General features: G+C 45.8%; 2 protein-coding genes across 2 annotated transcripts in view; one reads left to right on the forward strand and one right to left on the reverse strand.

Annotated features, from left to right (window-relative positions):
- On the forward strand, positions 1-25,986 carry LOC119461451 (protein phosphatase 1H-like). Its single transcript, XM_037722768.2, is given in 10 exon segments — positions 1-673; positions 785-968; positions 1,030-1,289; positions 9,747-9,768; positions 9,770-9,832; positions 12,174-12,292; positions 13,041-13,104; positions 16,881-16,988; positions 17,806-17,969; positions 24,962-25,986. Coding segments are annotated over 10 exon segments (1,554 nt in total). The 5' UTR covers positions 1-428; the 3' UTR covers positions 25,287-25,986.
- LOC119461452 (uncharacterized) overlaps positions 25,400-27,277 on the reverse strand; it is a 17,302-nt gene continuing 15,424 nt past the window's right edge. Inside the window, exon 7 of the mRNA XM_037722769.2 lies at positions 25,400-25,538. Within this exon, the coding sequence (XP_037578697.1) occupies positions 25,430-25,538 (109 nt within the window). The 3' untranslated portion in view covers positions 25,400-25,429. The remainder of the gene's footprint in view (positions 25,539-27,277) is intronic.

Below are 27,277 nucleotides of genomic sequence, written 5' to 3' on the forward strand. Positions count from 1 at the left end.
TTCACTGACCAGTAGCGCAAGAAAGTGGCTGGTGTCGTTGCATAACATCTGTGGAATCTATGGTAACATCTTTTTTTCCCGTCTTGCACTGGTTTGGCTAGTGATGATCATTCAAGAGAAGCCGTATACGCTACCGCTACATATTGATCGTAAACCAAATTTTCCTCGGTTTACGCTTGCTGCCTGCCAAGCCGGTATCGCCTCGCCGTGAGCTAAGCTTTCCTCGCTTGTCAAACCGCTGATCAAGCGCAGAGAAAGGTCCTGTGTTTACATCACGTGGAAATTTGGTTGGCGTCACTTCCGCACACGCCAGCTCGCAAGCATGGCAGCGGGTCTTGGCTGTCTTGGCAGCATGCTTTAGAACAAAACCCCGCGATCAGTTTTTCGCGATGCAGTAAGCGCCGTCGAAGGCCCGGTCGTCGACCAGCATGTTCAACCGGGTCAAGAATGCCCTCTACAGCGTAGTGGGCGGCCTCGATGCCTTGCCGGCGGTAAGAGACGGCGAAGCGCCGGGCGATGGTGACAAGCTGCCACTCAAGTTCAAGTACACGAGGCCTAGCTTCCTTCAGCTGACCACCGACGACGAAGTGCAAGTGTCGGCCGACCATGTCATCCGGCCTATCATCGTGCCGCGGGACGTGAGCAAGATTCCGTGGAACGCTGGCTATGCAGAGTGAGCGGCGCGGGCTGTGGGGTTGGGGCAGGGGTTCGGTGCGCGGGGGGTTTGACGAGTGCATCCCATTCATTCTGGCGGTGGGCGGTCGGTGTGCCGCCGGTGATGCAGGGCCATCAACGCGGGCAAGAGCCTGCGGAACGAGGACCAGGCGGCCGTGTACCGTGGTGCCGTGCGGCGCGGGGCGCACGGCGACGGCGCGGAGCTGCCGTGGGTCTACTTCGCGCTCTTCGACGGCCACGCGGGTTCCGGGGTGGCCGTGGCCGCGTCAAACGTGCTTCAGCGGGTGCTGCAGGTGAGCGCGCCTCTCCGAGCCGCAGCACACGTTTTTCACTGGTGGCGGGGGGTGCGCGCAGGACAAGCTGATGAGCGTGATGGAATTGCTGGTACCAGACGGCGGGGCCCAGGCCGCGCCCGAAGGCGGCTTCCTACCCTTCGGCGACCGCAAGATCACCGCCGATAGTCTCGTGATCGGCGCCCTCGAGACGGCCTTCTGGGACATGGACCAGCAGATCGCGCGTGACAAGAAGCACTACAAGATGACCGGCGGCTGCACCGTGCTAGTGGCGCTATTCATCCTTGGGAAGCTGTACCTGGCCAACGCCGGTGACAGTAGGTACGGTAGAGGAAAACTACTAGCTTGTTTCTCCGGGACCTGCTGCTTTGGTTCAATCGCTGTACCTCTGTTTCTTTTAAAAATGCCGCGCCGCTTCAATGTCCGTACCATAAAGGTAATATTTGTGTCGTTAATTATCTGTCCCGGTGCCTCCCTGATGCAGATGATGAAACATATGTTGCAATACTACCTAATGGGAAGCATTGTACTGCCGCGCATACGTTCAGATCTGGCTCGTTTCTCAGTGTTTTAGCTCCATCAGCACATTTCACAGGCATGGGGCGCACTTTATTCATAGCTGCTTTTCGGCAATGGTCGCATGCTAGGTCACATGAGAGTTCAATTCGCTCTTAGTTGTTTACCATTAGTGTATCTCTCTAATGCACATTTGTGAGGACAGATATATTTAGCCAGATAGCTTCTCTGGCACAAATGTTTTTACGCATTGGCCTGATTTGAGAATATCTGCTATGGCACTAATTGCAGTATCTAAGCCGAGTGTAGGGGCTGATAATTTAGGACATTTATTATTCAAGGCTTTCATATATGCCAAAAGTAATTATTACATCTCATTTGAAAAGTGACCAGTTAAGCTGGGAAAGTATCAAACTACCAGCTGGTATCAGGTCATGTTTTGCTCGCTTGTAAAGATTTCAAACTTGGAACTGCATGTTGTGCCATGATTGTGGCTCACTTGGAGAAAATAAATCAAGCCTGTTCTATCAGTTATGATTTAGGAATGATCAGTCATGTACCACAGTGGCAATGGCATTCTCCTGCCAAGCACAAAGTTGTGGGTTCAATTCCAAGCTGCAGCAGCCACATTCTTATGTGGCCGGAATGCAAAATCAGCCGCAAACCTTGCAATGCGTGCATGTTAAAGAGCTTCTCCGCTATGTAATCTCTCGTAACCCATGTTTCTGTGTGTTAAACCCCATGGTTAATTTATTAGTTTTATGAGTACTGCACAATCTTTCCCAACATACATCTAGTCTTGCTTCACAAGAGCACGCTCCTATAGGTGGCCTGCATCGTCTATATAGACGGTTGGCACTTGAAAAATTGTAATAATCTGGTCTGCCCATCTCTACGACTTATCTTCAGCAGTACAGTGGTGGCTGTAGATCGTTTGCCAGGCGGCGTTTGTGACATCACGGGCTCACCATTTATAGGAAAACATTTAACCCACTTACTATTGTGCTTGGGACTGCAGATTACAAAACGAGCCTGTTATCTTGCTGCTATAGGAACGTGCTTGCATGTCGCTGAGATGATACATTCGATTGCTCTCTGTTGGCAGATTGTACAGTTGTAACCTGCATGAAAAACACCAAATTGTTCAAGTGGATGCAAGAGCCATTGTGTTGCTTTCTTCAGTATTGTTTATATTGTTACGATGGGGTGCGTTTATTTAAAGATGAATCGATGAAAAGGGGCAAAGGGTTGCCGCGCCGACACCGAGCCGCTCCAAAGACAAGCGCACTTTGTTCTCCTCGTCTGTCCTTCCGTAGCTTTTGCGTAACATTCCATGTTATGCAAACCATGAAGAAAGCTTGACAACTTGGGAGAAGTTCGTAGACGAAATTAAGAAGTGTTTCGGAGATCCGACAGCTAAAAAGAAGCGTGCAGAGAAAACGCTAATTCAGCGAGCTCAAGTCCCCGGCGAAACTTGCACTACGTACATCGAGGAAGTGCTTAAGTTGTGCAAGGCCCTGGACCCTCAGATGTCAGAAGAGGATAAAGTTGGCCATCTGCTGAAAGGGATCGCTGAGGACGTGTACCAGTTCCTCATAGGTAAAGACCGTCTGGAATCCGTAACGGACGTCGTTCTGCACTGCCGCACATTTGAAGCGCTCAAAGCTTGGCGTATCACACTGAAGTTCGGTCGCCTGGCCAACGTGACTAACGTCGCCAGTGTTGACGTGGTCCCAGCTCCATCCGACCTCGCCCCAATGATTCGGCAAGTGGTGCGCGAAGAGCTTGACCGACGCCAAGCGGTTTCCCTCTCGACTCCTCGGGTTCGAGAGCCTTTCTCTTCCGGCGACTTTGGTGAGACGTCCATTACCGCCGCCTCCGTAGATGCCTACAACTTCGCACCTCGTCCAGGAGTGTCAAACCATACTACGAATGCGCATCCCAGTTACCAGTTTCACAACGGTTACTCACGCAGACCGCCTGCAGTTCCTCAAGAGTGGGACGGCCGTGCCAGTTATCCTCCTACTGACAATTTCAGTGCGTCCCGTGAACGCCCCATCTGCTTCCAATGCGGCATTCGCGGTCACGTCGCCCGATTTTGTCCTCACCGCCGTCGCACGTCACCACCGTCCTATGAACGACCGCATACTTTTTATCGGCGGGGCAACCGACAAGGTGATGAGACACGTTGGTCCTCTGATTCTGATAGCAGGACGCTCTACCAGGCGAATTACCGTAGCGACTCACCAGCTTCTGTGCGGAGCTTGGCGCCGCCGCCTTCACGCCAGTGCAGGTCTCCATCTCCGCGACGGCGTCTCACGTCACCGCCGCCGGGAAACTAGGCGGCGCGACCAATGGAGGTGCGGTCGCTAGTCATCTTCAGCTACATGCCCCTATGCCTCTGCCAGTCGCCATGTGTCATAATAAGATTCGTGTTTTAGTGGACAATGTTACTACTTTGGCCTTAGTGGACACAGGAGCGAGTGTCTCTGTTATCAGCCAACATTTCAAAACCCGACTAGGCCGTAAAGTGATGTTTCGCTGGGACACCTCTAATACATTTCGTGCAGTGAGTGGCGAGTTGCTCCGACCTATTGGTGTGTGCACCGCAAACGTTTACTTCTCCGATAACGTGTATCAAGCCGAATTCGCAGTGCTTGCTAAATCCACTCACGACGTAATTCTTGGCCTCGATTTCCTACAACAGTGCGATGCCACTGTTGACTGCGGTACCGGCGAGCTTTTCCTCTTTCCTCTTGCTGACCAACCTGCTACATGTTCACGCACTCTCGCCGTCATTGAAGATACTGTCTTACCGGCACGTTCCTTATCCAGAGTATGAGTTGCTGCTTGCGGTGTCGACGCCGATACATTTGATGTAATTGTTGAGCCTGTGCCTTCGATGGTTGTGAAGAAAAGTGTGCTCGTACCTCGATGCGTCCTCTCTGTGGCCTGCGGAACAACTACACTATGGGTGTCAAATTTAGCCTCCCAGTCTGTTGTGCTACCCACCGGTATCCGACTTGCCTCTTCTGAAGTGGATACCAGTCTCAGCATAGGCGCTTTAACTGATGTCACGTCCCATGAATCCCAAGAGCACGGTGCTGAAGACTCGTTGCCGTTTCTAAAGATGATCAACAAGTCATTGTCGTCAGAGAAGCATCAAGCCCTGGTCAGCGTCCTTCGAAAGCATGCGTCATTGTTTTATTTCGCGCAGAACGCTAACAAAGTTGACGTTCCAACTACGCGGGCTCGCCACAGGATCGACACGGGGCCCGCGCATCCCATAAGGCAGAAGCCTTACCGCGTGTCCGCGTCAGAGCGCAAGATCATCGCTCAACAGGTCGACGACATGCTATCCAAGGGCGTCATACAAGATTCCTCTAGCCCTTGGGCTGCGCCGGTCATCCTTGTGAAAAAGTAAGATTGGTCCTGGAGGTTTTGTTTCGACTACCGGCGTCTCAATTCTGTGACGAAAAAGGATGTGTATCCACTTCCCTGGATCGATGACGTTATCAACTGTCTTCATTCCGCATCCTACTTTTCATCTGTAGACCTCAGATCGGGCTACTGGCAGGTACCCATGTATTCAACTGACAAAGAGAAAGCCGCTTTTGTGATGCCAGACGGCTTGTTTGAATTCAACGTCATGCCGTTTAGTTTGTGCAACGCGCCTGCAACATTTGAACGGTTTATGGACACGGTACTGCGCGGCCTGAAATGGGAGATTTGTTTATGTTATCTTGACGACGTCGTCATTTTTGGCCGCACCTTTGCAGAGCACAACCATCGACTGGACGTTGTTCTGACGTGCCTTGAACAAGCTGCCCTTACCCTCAACTCAAAGAAATGTCACTTTGGCCAACGAGAGGCGCTAGTACTTGGACAGCTAGTGGACAAGCAGGGGGTGCGACCAGACCCACAGAAGGTCGCTGCAGTTACTGGCTTTAAACAACCGCAGTCACAATGCGAGCTGAGGAGCTTCTTGGGTCTTTGCTCGTACTTTCGACGTTTTGTGCCCAACTTTGCCGATACTGCCTACCCTCTGACTTCATTGCTGCGCAAGGATAACCCTTTCACCTGGACAGCAGATTGCAATTCCTCGTTTCGTCAACTGAAGTTCCTGCTCTCTTCCGGACCAATCCTTCGCCATTTTGACCCCTCTGCCTCAACAGAATTGCACACCGACGCGAGTGGAATCGACCTCGGCGCCGTCCTCGCCCAGCGTTTTGGTGACGCCGAGCATGCCATTGCATACGCCAGCCGTTGTTGAGCAAGGCCGAACAGAATCACTGAGCAAGAGTGCCTCGCTGTCGTCTTTGCAGTCCAGAAGTTCCGGCCATATCTCTACGGGCGCCACTTTACGATCGTTACTGATCACCATTCACTATGTTGGTTGGTTGGTCTCCGCGACCCGTCTGGCCGCCTTGCTCGATGGGCGCTACGCTTGCAGGAATTTGACTTTGCAGTCCGTTTCAAGAGTGGCCGGCATCATGCGGATGCCGACTGTCTTTCGAGGCTCCCTCTACCGACAAGTGAATGTGACGCCGACAATTTCGATGAGTTTCTGGCCGCCATCGACGACATTTTTTTTTCCGATCTGGCCACCTTCCGGGAAGAGCAGCGTAACGACCGCAGCCTGGATGGCCTCTTTGCCTCAGCTGCTCAGCCAACAGGTAACAATGGCTTCGTCATCAAAGATGACCTGCTCTACAAGAAGAACTACGCGGCTGAGGGTGCCCGCCTCCTCTTAGTGGTCCCTAAGAATTTGAGACACCACGTACTCCGTGCTATGCACGACGACTCCACCAAAACTGTTACGATGGGGTGCGTTTATTTAAAGGATGAATCGATGAAAAGGGGCAAAGGGTTGCCGCGCCGACACCGAGCCGCTCCAAAGACAAGCGCACTTCGTTCTCCTCTTCTGTCCTTCCGTAGCTTTTGCGTAACAATATATACATTTCCATTGAGAACTCCCTTGGTATCACCATCACGCTCTCTCTGCTGTTTGAGCAACTGCTTAGAGAGCACTTTGAACAAAGGCAGCACATGCACTTTGCATCTGTGCACAACAGTTCAGAGAGGGGTATCTTATTTTCCCAATGGAAAGATCTATAGTTCCAACAAAAACTGTGTTCCTTAAGTCAGTTACAATTAAATGCACGAATTGTTGCTGTTGTAGAAAAGGTGCAGGGGCAAAACGCACTTCTATTCTCTTTTCTAGAACAGCACTTGGCAGGCTGTACTCCGTCCAGCTGTAAAGCAATTGCCGCCTGTTGTGTTGTTTGTTTGGCCAGAACAACCATTGCAAAGTGGCGTTTGCTAGATGGCCACAAAGTTTGAAATGCACTTGTTTATTACTAGCACATTATTGCTAGTGCAAGAAATTGATGAGAGCGATTGACAATGGCATGTCTCATCATTAGGCATGCTCATAGCAAAATCGAATAACCGAGCCACTGTTGTCTGTACCTGCACCACGCAGATTCATGCATTTGCTTGATGTCCCTCCTTTTTTTTCTTTTTTTCTCGTGTAACTACTGAAGCCTTGTGGAAAATAGCCTGAGAAAAAAAAAAAAAAGATGCTTTGCAATGACCCTTGCAACAGCACCTATGCCATCTATTGCAAGCATTGCTTCTTTCATCGCATGTGTACACAATGCTCGGGCAGTGCAGTCGCTATGGAAAATCTGCCAGTAACTTTTGTGGTGTTTTGTACTCTGTACACTGTCCTTAAAAATTAAACTCGAACATTGATATAACACTGATGTAACGAAGTAAACCTGAAACGTCTCTTTCCAATGTCAGCATGTAATGAATGTATGCTTAAAGGAATACAGAATATAATGACATTCGACTGTGTGTAGTGTTATCATGAGCATGGTAGTTTTCCTGTCATAGTACAAACTGCATGTCTGTGTGGCTCTTGAATTAAAAACTGAAGAAAAAGTACCAGCCAACACTTCCCTATTGTGCATCGTTTGCCAAGCATTTTCTTAAAAAATAGCACGTGATGGCGGTTGTTCCTGACTGTCATTAAAGTTCCACTACAGTGGAGGTGACATGCCAAGGTCTCATTAACAACATAAAGATTTCTCAAACATTTATTGCAAGCACCAGAAAGAGCAGAGAAGAGACAAGCCACCATACAATGAGAAAATGCGGACAAGTGCTGATTCACATGTGAAGTTAGGCTTTAATAATTTTGTAGCTGAAAAACATAGCCCCCCCCCCCCCCCCCCGCCTTCCAAAAAAAGAAAAATGCATAGTTCAGTAGGCAACACTCATTCATAAAGGGTTACAAGTAATAGGGTTCATCTTTAGTATCAAGCCTTGCACATCATTGTAACGAAAGCTATAGTGGAACAGGCTATGATTCAGGCAATTTTTATGTAGGGCATTCAGTCTATGTGTGTCAGTCATGTATGGCGATCTTCAGATGATGCTTTGCAAACGTATATGGAAATGTGCTTTCCTGTAAAGGCTACTCTGGGACAATTGATATGCCTCGATGAACCCATTAAAAGAATTCATTTTTCCTGTTACACAATTACGAGACGTTTTGTGTACCCCAAAACAAGGTGAAAGATAAGCTGAAGCAATGCAAACTTGAAGCATGATTTTGAGGGATAAACTGACTTCATCGGAAAGGTTGATTCCAAAAGGGCAATGACCTTCCGGAGAAACTGTGCAATTTTCACGGTACAGCCAGAGTTTGAAAGTGGTGCTTCTTAGTTTGCTGCACTGTGAAAGTTGAAAATCATTAAATGTAGTCGCTTAAAGATGACAAGACATTAAGCTAAGCGTTAAACATGCCACATAAACATGCCACATAAAACAGTATTTCATGACTCTCTCCCTACTCATTGTTATGTATCCTCAAAAATTGCTGAACAGTTAATGTATGCGTGTAACATATTTAAGATGTTAAATGAACATATTGTTCCACAAGCTTGCTAAATCGAGCTTTTTTGTTTGGTGCCCTTGTATGGATACTTTAGGTTTAGGATAGTTCCATCAAAAAAGCATTCTTTTGGAGGGGGGGGGGGGATTCTTGCTGTTCGTGCAGAATACAGGACCTTTTATGGAATACTGGTTATGGGAAATGTAAATGGCAGTAGCAGCACTCGTAGCAATAATTTGGGACACTTTGCCCAACCTTAATGCCTTAGAAACATAATTGTACTACATAAGGGTCTCTATCAAAGGAAATTTTTTAAAAAAGAAAGGGCTGCATGTTTATGACTGTGTTGCTACTAATGCTTTACACCAGCAGTTTAGAACAGTGAAATCTCGTTGATACGATCTTCACGGGAACTGGAAAATAAAACGTATCATCCAAAAATCGTATCATCCGAAATACATAGCTCGTGTAAGAAATTGGCCGGGAAAAGAACAAAAAACGTATTATCCCAAAAAATGTATTACGCAGAATCGTGTCAACGAGATTCCAACTATGTGGTTGGTCACTGCAATAGAAGCTTTGTGTCCTCTCTAGTTAAACTTGGCTTCACAAGGTGACATCATCAACACAGCTGCTCAAGCCTATGTCACTGGTAACCTGGTTTTTCCGTAGCTGGTAATACCTATGTGAACAGGTTATAGATGCAAATAGTTGAAAAAAAAAAAAAAAGATTTTGTCCTTGAGCTCCTAAACAATTAGCCAAGATTTCCAGCCCCCAAAAACAACGTAAAATAAAAAAAAAGAAAAAAAAATGTGCAGAAAGGGGACCAAAGGGTGAAACCAAAATGGTACAGTTAATCTGCATGGTTTGCTTTGCATGCTTTGTTTGTTAACGTGTTTCGAAACATTTACACTGTGTTTGTAGAAAATTTGTTTTGGTATCATATTCACTGTGGTGTATCCGTTTAGTCTTGCATTTCCAGACAAGCGAATAAAATGTACTGACAGTCTGTTCAGATTCTTTACCTGCATAGCTTACAGAACCACATTGCTACTTACATTTGTAGTGGACAGTGTGAAACCTAGTTCATTTTCAATTTTTCCTGAAAGGCCATTCAAAGCTTTCAGAAATTTTGCATCTCTAGTACAGGCTATAACTCTATATTAATGGCACTAAAGGGCTGGTACAAAGAACATTAACTACATATGGCATAAGCAGTTCTTTGTTCTGTGCTTTTATTGCTGTTATTATGGCTGGCGGTTCCAATAACCGTTTCACCCAGCTGTCGGCAATAACTCAGCGGTAAAGCATCTGGTGCCGTGACGTCCTGACACATGCGTGATTAGTGTGCATGCAGGGCTGTCATCTGTCGGGGAGAAGCAGGTGATCCCCATGTCTTGTGATTTCACACCTGAGACAGAGAGGTCAAGGATCAAGCATTTGGTGAGTTACCTGTGTTGCCACAGTGCATGACGTATTGTTGCAGTGCATAAAATATCAGTCAAGAGTAGATTGCTGCTTTATAAAAAAAGAAAAGACTGATGCTCTGAGGATTGATGGACTCTTGGCTTTGGGTGGCATTTGATCTGCAGGAAAGATAGTTATGTGCTGATGCATGGCAAAAGAAACAGATGTGCAAGTGCTCAATTGTTCTAAATAAAAAGCTGATATGCAGTGGCGACGGTCATACAAAACTAAGTCATTATTTCTACATGTAGAATTACATTGTACTTTGTTGCTAATGTGGCCTTTCTTTATAGTATAAATAAAGCAGTATTGTTAGTACATTGGGTAGAATTCAAGGACACTAAATGTCTTAGTGTAATGCACTGTTGAAACCAAAAACACACTCTGAGAGCTCTCTGTCTGCTTCACTTTGGTGCGCACGCTTGTCACAAAATCCGCTTAACAGAGTGACAAGAGATTGGACATTGTTTTGGCGGCTGACCTAGCATAAGATGTCTTAATTTCATCTTGATACACTCGGCAGAAGAGAAGATAGCGTCTAAGTAACTCTGCTTGTGAACACAGGATCACAGCAGTCAAGGCAGTCTATCTATTGACTCCCCCTCTCCCTGTTGTTCGACTGGACTGGAAAATTTATTCTCCTAACAGTTACTGCCATTCTGACCTTCAGGTATAGGAGTGAGAACTGCATTCTGCCTGATACATGTTATGACAGAAGATGTGTCAAAGTTCGCATGGACGCTCATGACGATTGCAGCTCTCCCATCAAGCTACTCTAAAAGGCACTAACAGGACTGCGGTGTGCTTCTCAGTGTGCCAGCTGCGAGCGCTTTGGGGCAGATGTGTTTGCACTTTCGAGGATGCAGGGGCATGCATCGCAGTTCTGCACTGGGCCGTAAAACTGCTTTACCATGCTCTTGCCTGTTCGTTTCGCTGTTTTACTTGTGCTGCCATGCACCCACTCCCACGACATGCGCTTCTGTGCCCTTTTCCCCCTTGCCTCCTTTGGGGACTACAATAAGATGGCTTTTCTGCAAGGCATTGGTGTCTGCTGGTTGAGCTCTCTGCTTTTTGAGAGGGGAAAAAAAGACATTGTAGATACAGTGTGAATGGATGATATGCAGACTATTCTAGCTGGTCTTATTCTTGTGTCTGTCCTCGTCTATTTGTGCTGCATCTACTTGCAGTGTCACAGCAACTAGCCCAACAAAATGTGTTAGCCAAATACAGTATCTAGCATTATTATCCAGTGCAGGCCAGGCATAAATTCATGCTAGTCAGATTCTGAGCAGAAACATTTTGCACTGTGTAGTGCCCATAAACAAGTTAGCTTGCAGAGCAATCTTTTCTGATTACTTTGTTAACTAATGCATCGCAGCATTTTGCTGTTATTGAGCAATTTGAAACAAGGATTGCTTTTTGAATTGGTCAGCTGGTCAAAATGATGTTGCTTTTAATTCATGCGAGTATAGTATGTGTGTTGACAAAGAATTAGTTGACATTACGTAGATTCTTTTGAGGAAGTGTGAAGACAAATATTTTTGTCTTTTTTCTTCTGCTGAGCCTTGTGCACTTCCATGCGACATGAGAGTGCACAGTTTTGTTTGTGCAGAGGGGCGCGATTGGAGATGTTTGTTCGAAACACGTTCTGTTCAGTTGTTCCAACGTCACATGGCAGTGTGCAAAATTTGTGAGAACGAGAGGGAGAGAGCAGCCAATTGACAAGCAGCGAATCATTCCACAGCCGCCATTTGGATCCAATCTAATCAACCAGAGGTGCCATGCGAAGCCGGCCTCGTAGCAAGCAGATGACTGCTCGAACTTGGTGGATTAGATTGGATCCAAACGGCGGCTGCGGAATGGTTCACCGCTTGCCGATTGACTGCATCTGCATACGTACATTTACAAGGAATGTTTCCTACTACTCTCGGCAGATTTTTTTTTTACATTACCATTTTAACACATATGCATATTGTATATTGAATTGCGTCGTTAAGGTGTACTGTAAATAAGTGCATTTATTTTTGTATCTTTGTTTGTTCACTGCTACATGCTGCTAATGTTTGAATTAGGTTTTAGTGTTGTTGTGGAGTGTCAGTGTGGGCGAATCACTTTCCATATCCTGTGCTGCAACTGCATGGGCTTGAATTGCCAAGGGGAGGCAGGGCCTTCATAAGGTGTTACAAACCTTCCATGGTTTCCAGTGTATTTTGTGAACCAAATTCTTGTTCTTTTCGTCATTTTGGTAGTTGTTGTTGCCCAGTGCAATGCTGCACAGCAGTGCTGCCTGTTATAAACCCCTTCACAATTTTTGCAGGGCATGCAGTGCCCCGAGCTGCTGGGCAGTGAGTTCACCCACCTGGAGTTTGTGCGACGCCCAGTGCGATCTGACCTGGGCAAACGCCTGCTGTGCCGGGACGCCTTCATGACAGGCTGGTGAGTTGGCTTCCTCACTTGCATTGCATTGATAGTGCACAGCGTGTGCCAGTTTGTCACCAAAGAACCAAAGGGATTTGAATGAACATTCTGACTGATTCGGTACATTTTGTTTTAAAGTAAATAACGCCTCAAGCCAAAGCTTGAATTTATTACACCCAACTCGGCTTCTGCTCAGGGTTATTGTTGTTTTGATGGCTGTCCAGCATACAAACCCAAGCTGGAAGAATCATGATTCAGATTCACAATTGCTCGAATGCAGTTTCCTCCTTGCCGGAAATGTGGGAAGAGCCCAGCACTTTCACTTTGTGACTGTTCCTGCCTATTCGCTTTGTCTCCGGGCCGAGGCATTACAGAGAGGAGTGGGTGGTATGTAAAAAAAAATTGAAACACATTTTAGCAGGGTTGCAATAAATCGTTAATGAGGGCTTTCTAGAATTCATTCGCATCAATAATGGAAGCGGGATGGTGGTTCCTGTCTGTGCTTGTTGTGTGAACGAAAGGACAAACATTCCTGTACATTCCAAACATTCCTTTTTTTCATTGCCATTGTCCAAAACAAAAACATAGTTGAAGAGACGCTGGTCGGAAACTAAAGGAAATTTCGTGCATGGATGTGCTTTTTTTTTCTTTTCTTCATTATTTTGTAGGTCACGAATGAAAATGAGTGTCTTGTTCACCATCTTTCACTTTGTGCACCTTCTTACAATGTGGTCAGCACACTCTCTTTTTCGTACCAAATGCGCAGGGCCTACAGGACAGTGACGCCTGAGGACCTCCGGTTTCCGCTTATTTATGGAGAGGGCAAGCGGGTAAGTTTTGCACACACGACCAAGTTTTCAAGTTGTTCACACCCTCGTAGCTGGTCTTTCCTGCAGTGCGCGTGACTTCACCTGCGGAACCAGTTATATGAAAGCTTAACATGTTTCTAAATATGCATTTAAAGCTTCTAAAGACAAATGGGGAAAAAATTAAAACTGTACTACCAGTGAGCTTTTCCTGGCTCACACCGAGCATCTGTATAGTTCAAACACTGTATTTGCACATATATAATGCGAACATCCTTTGTGGTCTTTGAGGTCACCGACTCTCAAATTCAACAAAATGAAAAATTTTTTTTTCTGTCAAATTTGTGTTTTCCAATTGCCCGATAATTGGAAAATTTTACGGCCCCTTCCGGTGTAAGAAAAATCCATCGGGGACTACTTATTTGCACAAAAGATTAAATTTCAATACAATGAAATTTCTATATAATGAAGCAAATTGGCGATTTTACCCTCTTTGTTATATAACTGTACTGTATTGATGCTCTAACACAAATTGACTTTTATGTTAAGGTTTGCTGCTTGGTGAATGAGCTACTGTCTGGCATATAGTAGCCCACAATAAGTGTGATGGGATTCCACACGCTTCAACTTAGACTGGAAATTTTTTTCAAAACAGAAAACATATCTCACTTCTAGGAGATTCACTACAAACTACTAGATTTGTAGTGATTCACTTTAGCATAAGCCCATACCTTTATATGGGACCAAACTTTCGTTATTTGGAACCTGGAATTAGCCTTTGCCGGATAAATTGAACTTGGCTGGTTGTCATGCTCCCGTTCCGTATGGTGACCGCTGTGGTGATTTCAATAGCAGCAGCGTCTGTTTTGGCGACATCTACATTATGGGGAATACATCAAACACACGACATCTCCCGTCGAAGACGCCTATTTCTGGTCTGCCTCAATAAGATTTTAAAGCGAGAATGGCAGCTCACAATGAATTATTGCAGTATTAACCCGGATTCTAACACGCACCTATCTTTTAAATGTGTAAGCATACGAGGTCTGATAGAAAAGTATTTGACCTTTTTTTTTTATTTTTTGCAAACACCTGATGGATATGAAACAAGCGCGCTTGCATCAGCTGACCTTGAACCTTCGTGCACATGCGAAAATTTTTTCCCGCCTGCCGATAGCGTCAGGCGTTGGGACGCAGCGTTTGAGGGAGGTAGTGCGCAGTGTTCTCGTCGGTTTTTTTATTGCAAGGAAAATGACGGAGCGACTGGAGCAGTGCTACTGCATCAAATTTTGCCAGAAACTGGGTGACAGCCAAGTGGAAACCACTCGGAAGATTCAGACGGCTTTCAGTGACGATGCTATGAGCAGCACACAGATTAAGGAGTGGTACAACGGGTTTAAAGACGGCCGCACATCGGTGAAGAGCGAGCCATGCTCCAGTCGGCCATCAACATGCCGAAATGACCAGGTCATTGCTGAAGTGAACGCTGGGGAGATGCGGGACCGTCGTGTGACTATCCGAGAAATTGCAGAAGAGGTGGGCATCAGCACTGCACATTCCATTATGACTGAAGATTTGGCCATGAAGAGAGTTGCGCCAAAATTCGTGCCGAAGCTGCTCACGGTGGAGCAAAAGCAACTTCGTGTTGAAGTCTCACGGGACATGCTGGATTCCACAAACAGTGACACGACTTCATGACACCATGATCACTGGTGACGAGTCTTGGGTGTACGGCTAAAACCTGGAAACTAAATCACAGTCGCCACAGTGGAAGCATTCCACGTCACCAAGACCAAAGAAGGCCCTCCAAGTGCGCAGCAACGTCAAAGTGATGCTGACTGCTTTCTTTGACTCCCGCGATGTGGTACACCACGTTTGTTTGACCACAAGGTCAAACAATCACCAAAGAGTACTACAGGGATGTCCTTCGTCACCTATGTGATGCTGTGCGGCGCAAGAGACCGGAGTTGTGGTCAACGGGAAATTGGCGCATCCATCATTCCTCGCACTTGATTCAGACTTTTTTGGCGAGAAACCAGACTGCTGTTGCTCAACAGGCTCCTTACTCTCCCGACATGGCCCCCTGCGACTTCTAGCTTTTCCCCAAAATCAAGAGGCCATTGAAAGGAGCGCGATTTCAGACAAGAGAGAAAATTATGGCTGCAACAGACTCGCATCTATGCCTACCCAACAAGAAACATGTCCGTCCATCTAGTAAGACGAATGCAATGGCTAATACTCCCGTAAGGTTGAGGCTACAAGCGCTCAGCAAAGTGAAGCGAACATTGCATACATTCATTGAAATCGCCCAGACAACACACAGAACAGCATATGTCTCAATAAAGAACAAGCTCAAAACAAGCATCCGAACCATCAATAAAGCATTGCATACCCCCTTCAGTAGTTGTGGTGGTTTTGTAACAGCTTCACTGCACATCCACTTTCACAGCTTGATAACAACCGATAAGGGTTCATAAGGGTCGGATGTAGTCTGATAAGGTTGATAACGACTGTTAAAGCTTGATAAGTGTTTATGTTGGTCGGATCAAGTTGGATAATATTGATAATGACACCGTGCTGCGTGGAGATGAGCAAGTGACACAATGCTTATACATACTTGGACAACTCCAGGGGAGTTCCTACGTGAATCTTTTTTTTTTTTTTCCGTGAGAATTTGTCCAAAATTGCTTTGGCAGTGCAGCCGGATTTGAAACCAAAACCCCGTTTGCAACAGCCTATCGTCAGAGCCAGTGTCATTGCCATTGCAAGAAGGCAATGAATGACATTGACCCTCCTCATCCATCCGCCATCCACATTTCGCTTCCGCCATATTAATCCAAAGCTAGTTTTGTGACAGGTTGCTCGAAGCTAGAAAAAGAGACTGATGTGTGTCTACAAGAGACATTGGAAACTAGAGGCCACCAGTACAGCGTGTCACAAAGATGGTGGCTGTCCGTGAACAACTTTGTTGTCATCTCGTATACTCGATTGCTTTCCTTTGCGAGGTGCTTTGTCAGCTTTCCGAGTGTCGTGCGGCTGCTGTAAATACAGTGGAACCTCGATTACACGTCCCCATAGAAACCCCCATAGAAATATTGTATAAAGTACCTCGATTATACAACGCAATTTCAAGCCGACCCCGCCTCGTATGACGCCTCTCTGGTACCGTCCGAGAAAAAAAAAAGCCCTAAGCAGATGCAGACTGGCACGTAAGCTTACTGCAGCTGGCTGATAACGGGTGTGCAGTACCGTATTTACCCTAATGTAATGCGACCATGATTGTAATGCGAGGGGAGACTTTCCAGCCACACGAAAAAAAAAAAAAAATCAATGTAATGCGAGATGAACGGAAAAAGAAATGGTACCTTTATTCGAGAAATTGCAATTCCGAAACTAGTTCTCTTCACTCATCATCGTCGTCTGAAGAGGAGACAGAGCTTTCTTTGGGCGGTATAAAACTGTTCCTGATTGGAACAGTTTTCCGTTATCCCAGCTCTTGACAGTACTAGTAATAGGCTTTTTTAGCACTGTAGTTGGGGATAAGTGAAAGCTTGTCAGCTTAAAAGATATGTCACTTGGAGCCACTGGCCAGCTTGATCTTTTATTTTGCTTCTAGTTGCACTTTCTTGGATTACGTAGGAACAAGTGTTCTCTTTGGTTGCATTTCGCATATCTTTCTGTTGCACATTGATGGTTCACATTTGGTTTGGCCAGGCCAGAATTGATTATCTTTGCGTTGCCTGGAACCTTTATTTAAAGGTTGCAGTGATGGATTGAACTCTGCTCCCTGTGCCTTGCAGAGCCGAGTTCTGGCGACCATTGGAGTGACACGAGGCTTTGGAGACCATGATCTCAAGGCTCAAAGTAGCAACGTGGACATCAAGCCATTCCTGACTCCCGAGCCCGAGGTATACATAGTATATAACGTGCTGATTTGCTCCATAGTGGATCCACATCAGGCGTGTTTACTGCCAGCAATTAACTGGCTTCTTAAAATTGGCCACAGAGTGGGAATACACACACAAGGTGATCACTGCAGTAACTTTATTTAAAAGTATGCAGTTCAACCAAAGCAAAAAAATGTATTGTCATGAACAAATGAGATCGTACAGTAAAATCCAAATTGGGGCAGCATTATTGGAAGGTAATTGTTCTAAAGGCAGCGGACTTGTTTACACATGGAGTAACACAGAATCAAACACAAGCACTCATGTTTGTCTGCTTTTGTGTTTTCCACGTGTGAATAAGTGCACTGCTTTTAGAACAATAATGGCCAATAAGCTAGCCCACCAATGACTCCTCAGCAAGTTCATTGGAAGGTCCTACTTGAGATGGTGGACATATTAGTGTCCACCGGTGGCGTTCGTGGGTTAATGTCCACCGGTGGCATTCTATAGTCCATTTTTTGTAGGGTAAGATGAACTGCATCATCATAATAACTTCATTAACAAAATGCCCGCACATTTCATATTTGTGCGTGAATCATCTTTGTTGTTCACCTGCCTACTGCAATAGCGGGTGCGGTGTCGGCTCTTTTTACCGTTCTTGGATGATAGCGCACGGGAGCCCACTGCTAGAGGAATGCAGTGTCAGTGGTGGGTTGTAAAACTGATTATATTCACAAATGCTTTCTTTGGATGCTTTCTGTTTATGAGAAAAAGAACAAAGTGTGTTCATGTTAGCATCAAATGAGCGCAGTAAATCAACACCTATGTATCTGTGCAGGTTCGCATCTTCAATGTCTGTGCGGAGGAGCTTACGGATGGCGACGTACTTGTCATGGGCACAGATGGCCTCTGGGATGTGCTAGCCAATGACAAGGCAGCACAGATTGTGCTCAAGTCACTTGACCACTTCCCTGCTAGCGACACTCAACGCTTCAAGTTCAGGTAAGCAGGCAAGCCTGCTGCTGCATCCTGCTGTGGCACAGGATTAAACCTGGGATTGGTCAGTTTATTTATTTATTTATTTATTTATTTATTTATTTATTTATTTATTTATTTACAGTATAGACCACTTATAACGTAACCGCTTATAGTGCAGGACCGGATATAGTGTGGTCTTTTCAGACTCCCGTTAATTTTCCCATAGCACTCTATGTATACATGTATCGCTTATAGTGCAGTTGCGGGAAACGAAATACTGGTTACAGTGTGGCTGCCTGGGAGTACAGAAGTCAGCGGAGACGGCGAACGCTCCCCTCAAACGGGCGCCCCAAAGAGTGCTCGAGGAAGAAAGAGAGACGAAGTGGAGGAGAAGGGCACGTGGTGCGAATGAACAGCCAGTGAGGCTGAAACCAGAATCTTGAGTGCGAGTAGTGAAATATCACGGCGTGCATAGCGAGCGAGGGCCACGAAACTGCCAAGGCCGGCCTTGGCTCGCTTCACGATAACGGCAGCAAACGAAACTTCAGGGAGCAGGCGGCGCCGGCACAGCACGGGGAAGGGCGCACGCAGAGACCGTGGAATGTGAGGGAGGAGGGTGGCAGGGAAGCGAACTCCGCCGCTTCGGTGGCTCCCCTCGCCCTCCCTCGTACCTCCCTCACTTTCGACTGTCACCGTGCGCGCCCGCCGCCGTGCAGGCGCCGCCGCTACAGCTGGCCTGGCGTCAGCTCTGCGAACGCCCCCTTTCCGTTATCGGGAAGCGGGCGTTGGCCGGCCTGGGACAGCGCCGCTGCTTCCCTCTGCGCCGTAGCCGCAGCGTGCAAGGTCAACACGTGACTAGAAGGTAGAGGAAGCATGAAGGAGAAAGAAGGGTTCACTGCCATTTTCTACGCGTGGCTACGGTAGCGTGGCTGAGTCGTCGGCACGTACACGCATGTTCCGGCGCAATGTAGAATCGGCGACCTTGCCATTTGAGAGAGGGTGAAATTTCCGCCGCGTTTTTTTTTTGGTTCGCGCGCGACATTGAGGGGTCTCTCCTAAGCTTTTACTCTATGGCGGTGCCGGCGCAATGCCGGTCGGAGGCGCCGCCGCGTGATTTGGTTCGAATTAATGAGATTCGACTAAATTGAATGCAAACGTTCTAGCCACATTCCTCAACTGTCGCATACGCGTGGCGGCTCGGTGTGCACATGTTTTGCATATCTGCGGGCCTTGAAAATTGTTGCCTTGGTTATAGTGCGGTACCGCTTATAGTGCGGATATTCGTGACTCCAGCGACTTACGTTATAAGCGGTCTACAGTGTATTTATTTATTTATTAGCTAGTCAGTTCGATGTAACAAACCAACACTTGGGCACTGGGATTTGCTTAAGTGGAGGGCGCCATATTCTGAGTCCCTGGGTTTTCTTACCATGCACTCAAAACTTGCTGTACTATGTTTCATACATATAGCAGGCAACGTTATGAAGGCTAGAGAGACTTCTCTCACTGCTCGTATTCGCGACCGAAAATTGGGCATCACATTTGAAAGAACAAACATAGGTGTGCACCATGCAGTTCGACGTAACATAAAGTCTCTCACGTTTATGTTGTAAAATATGATGTATTACTTATTGTTCAGAGGACTCCACCAATCTGAACAATTTGCCACGAAACGAGCAGAGTGGGATATTTCTGCAACCACAGTGGCCACAGTGCACTGCTTGCACTTCAGACGTGTGACTCCTCAGCAAGTTCATTGCTGTGGTACGTTGCATACTACAAACTACAAAGGTGCAAACTACAAAGGTGCACAAACAATGCATAATTTGATGTAACCTTATGTCGACGAGTTGTCGTAATGTGTTAAGTAGTTATTCCTTAAAAAGATTTGCAGATCAAGAACAACTGCGCTGCAAAGCATCCAGAGTGAGACTTTGATGACTGCACCATTTGCTAAACTTCCGCAGCATTGCCGGCTAAGTGTGAAACGGAGTATACGCAAGCGTTACTGCATTTTGCTCCATGATTGACTCCAAGAGACGTCACGTCCTCTTTCATTGGACTTTCTGAATGGCTTTTAGAAAGCAACGTGGCATAATTTGCCGAAAGCGAATTCGCTGTGTGGGCTCATAATAGCACCGTCAGGGCTATTTGCTGGAACAGATTTTTACATAGAGCAACAGGGACACGGCATTGTTCACAGGTACGCCAAACCTACGCTGAACAGACCTAGTGTGCAGCTAGGTGCTTTGGATGCCATGCCGTATATAATGACACAGTAGCATGCTTAACGCTTCTCAATGGTGCTTCGTAGTAATAAACACGGGCCGCTTGTAAAGCAAGCAGGCAAAACCTGGCAGCACAAGGCCACATCCACTCCTGGAGAAAACACATCATTAGTATGTTCAAGGTATCGTAGTTTAAAAATGATGACTAAACTAACACTTTCCCAAGACCTTCCTTTATCTCATGGCGAATTTGAGAAAATTGCATTTTTTAGCGTGTCTTCGAAATCAAGAAGAAAATCAGGCTTTGGGAGGTGCTATCGCACCGCTGATTGCGTGAGCACAGCTGTGCCCGCCATCTTGCTATTGCCGTAAACATGAGAGATAGGAGGTTCAGATATTTCTCATTGCAGAAATAAAAGCAACAAAAGCTAGCACATAAAGGGAAAACTAGCGCCTCAATTAATTACTGCATTCGGACGTGCGGAGGTGGAGTCAAGGCGGAGTGATGTAGGTCGCCCTGCCGAAAGGAGTGCAACCGGCGCATTGGTGCAGCCACTCTGCCGGCCTGACAACAGCCAGTGTCTGGTGCTAGTGGCATGCCGGTGCTTCCTCACCAGCTCCGGCGAAGATTATGCAGTAGCTCAATTGTTCGTATCATCGGCCACAGCACGAAAAGCCGTTGGCAACATTCTAAGTTTAGCGTGTTGTAAGCTAATGGACTTGGGCTGGGACTTTTGAAAATATAGTATCAGGCGTGATTGTATCACCGAGATGCTATTGTGTAAATCGTTCTAAAAAAGCGCCAGATGAAAATCGAAAGGTTTTTTAGTATAATTTATAGATTCAACCGCTCCAAATAAGTGTTTTAACACTCAGTCTAACAACTAGCAACAATGGCAAGCTTTACTTATCAGGTTTTCATTAGTTCTTTGACTTTCTAATCAAGCTCAAATAAGTTTTTTTTAGCACAGTAGCTTTTTGCCACATTTGTACTGCTTCCCGAAGCAAGCGTTATCGTATGTTACATTTTCCTGGATCATGCATTCTCTTTTAGTAGCCCCTAATAAACTAATCAATAGGGTTCTACTGTACTGCTTGTTTCAAGTGTTACAAGTAGCATCAGAGGGGAAAAAAAGCAAGATCGTTTCTATGAGCAAACATGTAATGCCTTTACTTGTAGCTGCTGCAGCATCTACAGAGGTCATATGAGCATATGCAATATCTGTTGACAAGGGTTTCAATTCCAGCATTGCTTCTTTTACTTGTGTCCATTGTCAAATTAGCACCTTCAGCCTTCTGCTTCCTTTCTTGTCCGTCCATTTCGAGTCACTAGCGTGCCTAAGACATTCTTCTTCTGCGCTCTGAAAACAAGCAGCATTCAGAACACCATAAAGCACTTCAAAAGTAATTTACTAACAAAAATATTACAAATGAAGCCTCTTGCACAAGTTTGTACATTATAGCGGCCATGCTTTGCCGACACAAAGATGCTTCATGGGAGCTGAGCTCATCCGAAGTGCAGATGTGGCTGACGTAGACGTAAGGCTGTCATGGAGTACCTGTTTAAAAGCTGAGCATGTATTCACAAAGTTTCTCTTATCTAGGCGACCTTTGTGATTTTCCGTGGCTGTGGCAATCCTCTCATTAACATGCCAATTGCTATCATTACTGCCAACAAATGAAGAAGGGCTCCTATGTAACAGAAGCTTTGAGAATACATGTCTTAAATTTTGCTACTACCGTTAACCTCATCAACCTCCATGTAATGAGCAGCCTTTTAAATTAAGCAAGTTAAGTTTTTTAGTCCCATTCAAGCATGCACCTATTTTAACACTGTGTTGTATGTGGTGTGCCACATTCCTCATCTGGCAGGATTATTTTAAACAGCAAATGTAGGCAACAGTGCATCTGCACAAAGGAACACTGAAAGTTTGAGCTCTTGGTCATGCAAAATTTACCAGCAGCTGTACCTAACAACTTGGTTTTTCATTAGTGGTGTTGACTTCTTGCGTATCTGAATTCTGTGGTTGATTCAATGCCTTCTAAAATGCTCTCAGTTTTCTTAAGAAAAGTTGGAGAGATAGAGAATGGTAAGTCATCAAAAACTATGGAAGTGGCTTAGTACTCTGATTACATCGATAAATGCATAATCGTTAGATGGTGTTAGTGTGTTCTTCAAGCAAATAGGAAGTGACCTAGTTACATTTGGTCAGTAACTGTAGCTGTACAGATGTGGTTAGTACAACTGAATTGCATTCACAACCAGGTAACTATAGCTAACTTCGTTGCAATTTTAAGGCAGCATTTTGCAATAAGTTGTTTCCAAGGGCTACTGTGCACTGTGTCTTGCGCTGCAATGTTGAGTCAGCACCAGATGCAACACAACTTGAATAGAACAAAGAATCAGTTGGCAGAAGAGAAGCCTCAAAATGTGCACAGTGAATTTCACACGCCATCAGTCACATGTCATCTCACAACATTCAGTTTCGATATAGTGGACCACATTATTTACCCTACTAAATTGCTACAGCGCCTCAGGGCTGAAGAATTTTTAACCCTTCAACTGTCAATCTCTGAGCCGCACTCGTTTCGCCACTTCGTCGGAAGAGCACGAGTTCTGCTTGTCCCGGCCACAGTTTTGTTGCTTTTGTCAGTCAGAATGAATCGCAGTCATTCATTCAGGAAGTGTGCTTAAGATGTAAACTCATGTGGTTTATTTTAAGAGTTTACATACCTGCCATCATCAAAGAAAGAGTTCATGTGTTTTAGTGAAAGCCTCTTTTTCTAAATAAGTTGCATTCAATATTTTGGCTCAGTATGTCAGATAAATCATGCATATATTTTCAGAACCAATATGTTATCCATATGCAATTCACTAAATAAAGAAGCGTTCTGGAAATCTTGTTTTTTCATTTAAAAACTTTTTTTCTTTATTTAAGCCAGGGCTTCAAAAATTAAGTTCTGGAGTTTTCACGTGCCAAAACTACGATCTGATTATGAGGCGTGTCATAGTGGGGAACTCAAGATTAATTTTGACCCCCTGGGTTTGTTTAACGTGCACCTATATCTAAGTGCACGAGCATTTTTGCATTTCACCCCCATCCAAATGCAGCCGCTGTGGCCGTAATCGAACCCACAACCTTCAGTTCAGAAGTGCAATGCCATAGCCACTGGGCTAGTGTGCCAGGTTTAGACAGAGCTTGAGAGTTAAAGGGTTAATTTTAAGCACAAGGATAGAGACACGCAAATAGTTTGGGACACCAGGCAGATAGGAAGAGCACAGACTACCATTTTTTATTTTTCCGAAGAAAAAGACGCAGCAACAGTGTTGTATTCACCCGAGGCGGGAGCAACAAAACGGCAGAAAAATTTTCGTTTGTCATTATATTATACATGCTTATAGAAGCTGGCTTACCACCGCAGAATACAAGTTGAGGTAGCCACTCTCATTCTCGTGCAGCAGAACCGAAGGCGCGCTGATGCACTGGGGGAGGCAGTACCTTCATTTGATATGAGCGGCCGTTAAAGAGCGAGCGAATAGTTTCATATACACTACAACCCAGTCTGCTCAGCGCAAATCATTTCTGTACATGCATAATGCGTCTTGCCGTTTGAAACGGGCAGCAGTACGGTTACCACATACTGCACGAGGGAGGGAGGGGGGTGGTCTTCTAGTCCTTAATAACTTGCTCAAGGTCTACCTACATGTGGTGAGCAGTGACCGTTCTCGGAAAAGTGAATGTATCCGAAAGGCCATTTCAGGAGTAGTATTGTGAGAGCCCTTATTACTACGTTAAAGTAGGCAAGCCAAACTTTGTACAGTTAGTAAAGCATTGAGGAAAATTGAGGCTTCGCGGATTATTGTAAGCGGTGCTTGTCTGACGGACATGCATGCCGACTCAGTTTTGAAATGCATACAGTTAGCTGGGAAGGAAAAATAAGTATAGAAAAATTTAATTTTTGCTAACCAGATTGTCCCGCTAACTTGAGTCACATTTAAAAGAAGCCTCTCACATGGGACCAAGAATTTGTATTTGGTTAAAAAAAGTGTTTTACGAACTTGTCTTAGCTAGTTTTATAACTAGCAAAGGTTCAAGAAAAAAATTTCTAAATCAGTGGTGGACGGAAATTATTTACAAAATCTGACAAATATACAGAATAAGTGAATGTAATGTACAACACATTTTACTGTCATTCGGCAGAATTATTGATGAAGTTAAACATAAGTTAAAAGATCAAAGCAAAGTGTGAGCAGCCAAGTCCGAACATTGTTCTCACGTGAGTATACATTATTCGGTGCTTGCATGCTGAGAAGTCGAAGACTCTTGCGAGGTGTCGTCAGTGTATCATCTGCCAAAGCAACTGTGGCAGAAGTCACACAGGTGACACTTTGCAGGACCCAATCTCGGTAGTAGGCGAGCAATTGTGAATCACTCTTAATTTTTCTTTTTGCAGAGAATAAGTTATCTCTATTGTTGCCCTGGCGTTCATTCGACTGAACACAGTCGTGTAACATTTGAGCGTACAACATGGATTAGCAGCTGCTGCTGTTTCAATTTGAGGAAAGAGGAGGGGATGGCAGAGAGAGAGAAAGGAAAGCGGAAAGTGTGGGGGTGCGTGCCCTCATTCCCCCACCCTCCGTGTGTGCCGGTCTGGTCCGCGTCGTCGTGTCATCGCCATCAGTGCGGCATTGGTCGCGCTGCCCGAGGCCAAGACCAAGGGACTAGAAGTTCCTGGTCTTGCACGGCAGAGCAGTCTCTGAACGCCGTGCGCATGCGCGCTGCGCAGGTACATCTCCGCCGCCCAGGACCTGGTGATGTACTCCCGGGGCAAGCTCAAGGAACGGAGCTGGCGGACAGTCGACAACCGGGCGGCCACCATTGATGACATCAGCGTGTTCGTGATTCCACTGCGGGGCTATCAGGAGGAGCACCGTGCCTGGATGGCTGCCACGCGCCAACAGCAGGAGGCACAGCTGCCACCGCAGGCGCAGCCACAGCCACAAGCACAACAGCAGCTGCAGGCTCAACTGCAACCACCACCCCGGACGTCATCCTCTCCGCAGTTGTCACCGCCGCCATCGCAACCGCAACCGCCAGCTGATGCCTCCTAGGCTTTATTCCTTCTTGTGATCGCGTGTGTGTTTGTGTTGTATCTTCTGCTCCCCCTCTCAACTTCGTGCTTGCTAGACGCTCCCCCCAACTGGCGCCATCTGTGTGCGCCTCTGGAAGAAGAAACAGGGGCCCTCTGCGGACCTCAAGGCACTTGCACTTTCCTCCGGCCCGTCAATGGATCCGGACCACGCCGCCGCCGCGGCTGTAGCTGCTGATGTTGCTGATGCTGCGCCACCGACGCCGATGATGCCCTGCGAAAGCACGTGGATGCGTCAGTCACTCCACGGGCAGCACATCGGGTGGCATCTTTTATCATTTTCTTTTTTTTAATTTCCACGGGACCCTGCTCTGGACTTCCAAGACTCACTGGTAATGAGAAGACGCGGATGAAGAGACTTTTTTCTCCATTTTTTTGCCTGTAAAGAGTATGTGAGTTATATATAACACGAGCGTCTTTCCATGACCTGCAGACAAGCCCAGTTCCTCGCGCTTGCTAAGCACCCCTGCAACCATTCCAGGGGAGTAGATAGAAATTGCACAAGAGGAAAACGGGTCGGGTGCTCATGGGCGCGTTGTACGTGTACAGCGTAAGCAAGCGGGCGTGATGTGTGTGTGTGATGGCCTGCATGTGCAGACTTTACTCTTCTTTTTTTTTTTTTTCGAAATGGAGGGATGAAATAAAGCGAGTGCTTGGGACACTACACTGCCTTTTTTTCCCTTTTTTTTCATATGCTTTGCGAATATAAAACTCTGCAAAGTTCAGTGCTCAAAAATGAGGCGCAGCTGGAGAGAGTGGGGGGGGGGGGGGTACCTTCATTATACGTCACACGGGTGTGGCGTATCTAGATACGTCACACCCGTGTGATGTCAGTTTAGAAGACCCTGCTTTCAAAATGTTTACATGCTTAAGGACGTCGGTCCGTCCCATTGCTAACACTCGGCCTAAAGGCTATAAAAATTTTATTGTATGTGACGGTGAGAAGCCGTAATTGAAAACTATTTTGCGGGTGCGCACCGACATGTCTGACACGAGAGTTGGACAGCGATATCTATTAAAGGTTATTTCGTGCAGTTTTCGTCCGTAGCAACTGCCACGATGTTTGCTTGCAACAAAAATTTAAAAAAAGGGACTTCAGTTGACCTCATCACGGGGACTCCTATCTAAATACATGGTAACGGTGAAATCGTTTTTCTCTGCAACCATTGAACTGAATTTGATGGTCTTTGTTATTTTTAAAACAAGTTATAATATGGTGACTGTAGAAGCAGCTTGTTTATTTAGGCCGCCAATATTTTTTAAATAAAAGTTTACGAAATTCGCAAACTCTCAGAAAACCAAACTATCAAGTTTATATCTTGATCGACAATGAAAAATGATATTACAATTCTGCAAACTGCCCCTAATAATACATTTAACGCAGACAAAATTGGTATACGCGCGCCCTTCTGAAATATGCCACTAATTTGCAAGTAGGAATTTTGTGAAACCCTTGTAAACATACTGTAACAAATTTACGTAAGCTTTAAGTTCAGGTCAAATTTGTCGGCTTTAGATGCTCTAACGGATGCAGTTTACAGAACTGGGATATCTGTTTTCGTTGCAGAGTTACGCATTTGTAAACTTCGTGATTTATTAATTTTAACTTACTGATATTGGGGAATTTCTGCTAAAAAAATTTCAGGCCCTAAATCAAAATTCTGCTTCCTACAGTTGCAACATATTTCGTTCAAATCAGGTCCAGCGGTTCTCTCAAAAACATTTCTGCGATTACATCTATTTGAATAAGGAAATCGCAGTTAGTCTCGAGCTAACACTTCCCCTTAACACTCTTTCTACACCCGTTAGCTAAAATATTTACACTCTTTAAAAGTGTGCACCATTTCGGGCCACATGCTGTCGTGTCCCACGACGATGATCATCATTATCTTGCATGTCCGCACTTCCTTTCTTTTAACGTTGCGAGCCCAGTACTTACAGGTAACGAACGGC

Source organism: Dermacentor silvarum, chromosome 8, assembly GCF_013339745.2.
Source record: "Dermacentor silvarum isolate Dsil-2018 chromosome 8, BIME_Dsil_1.4, whole genome shotgun sequence".
Taxonomy (NCBI): domain Eukaryota; kingdom Metazoa; phylum Arthropoda; class Arachnida; order Ixodida; family Ixodidae; genus Dermacentor; species Dermacentor silvarum.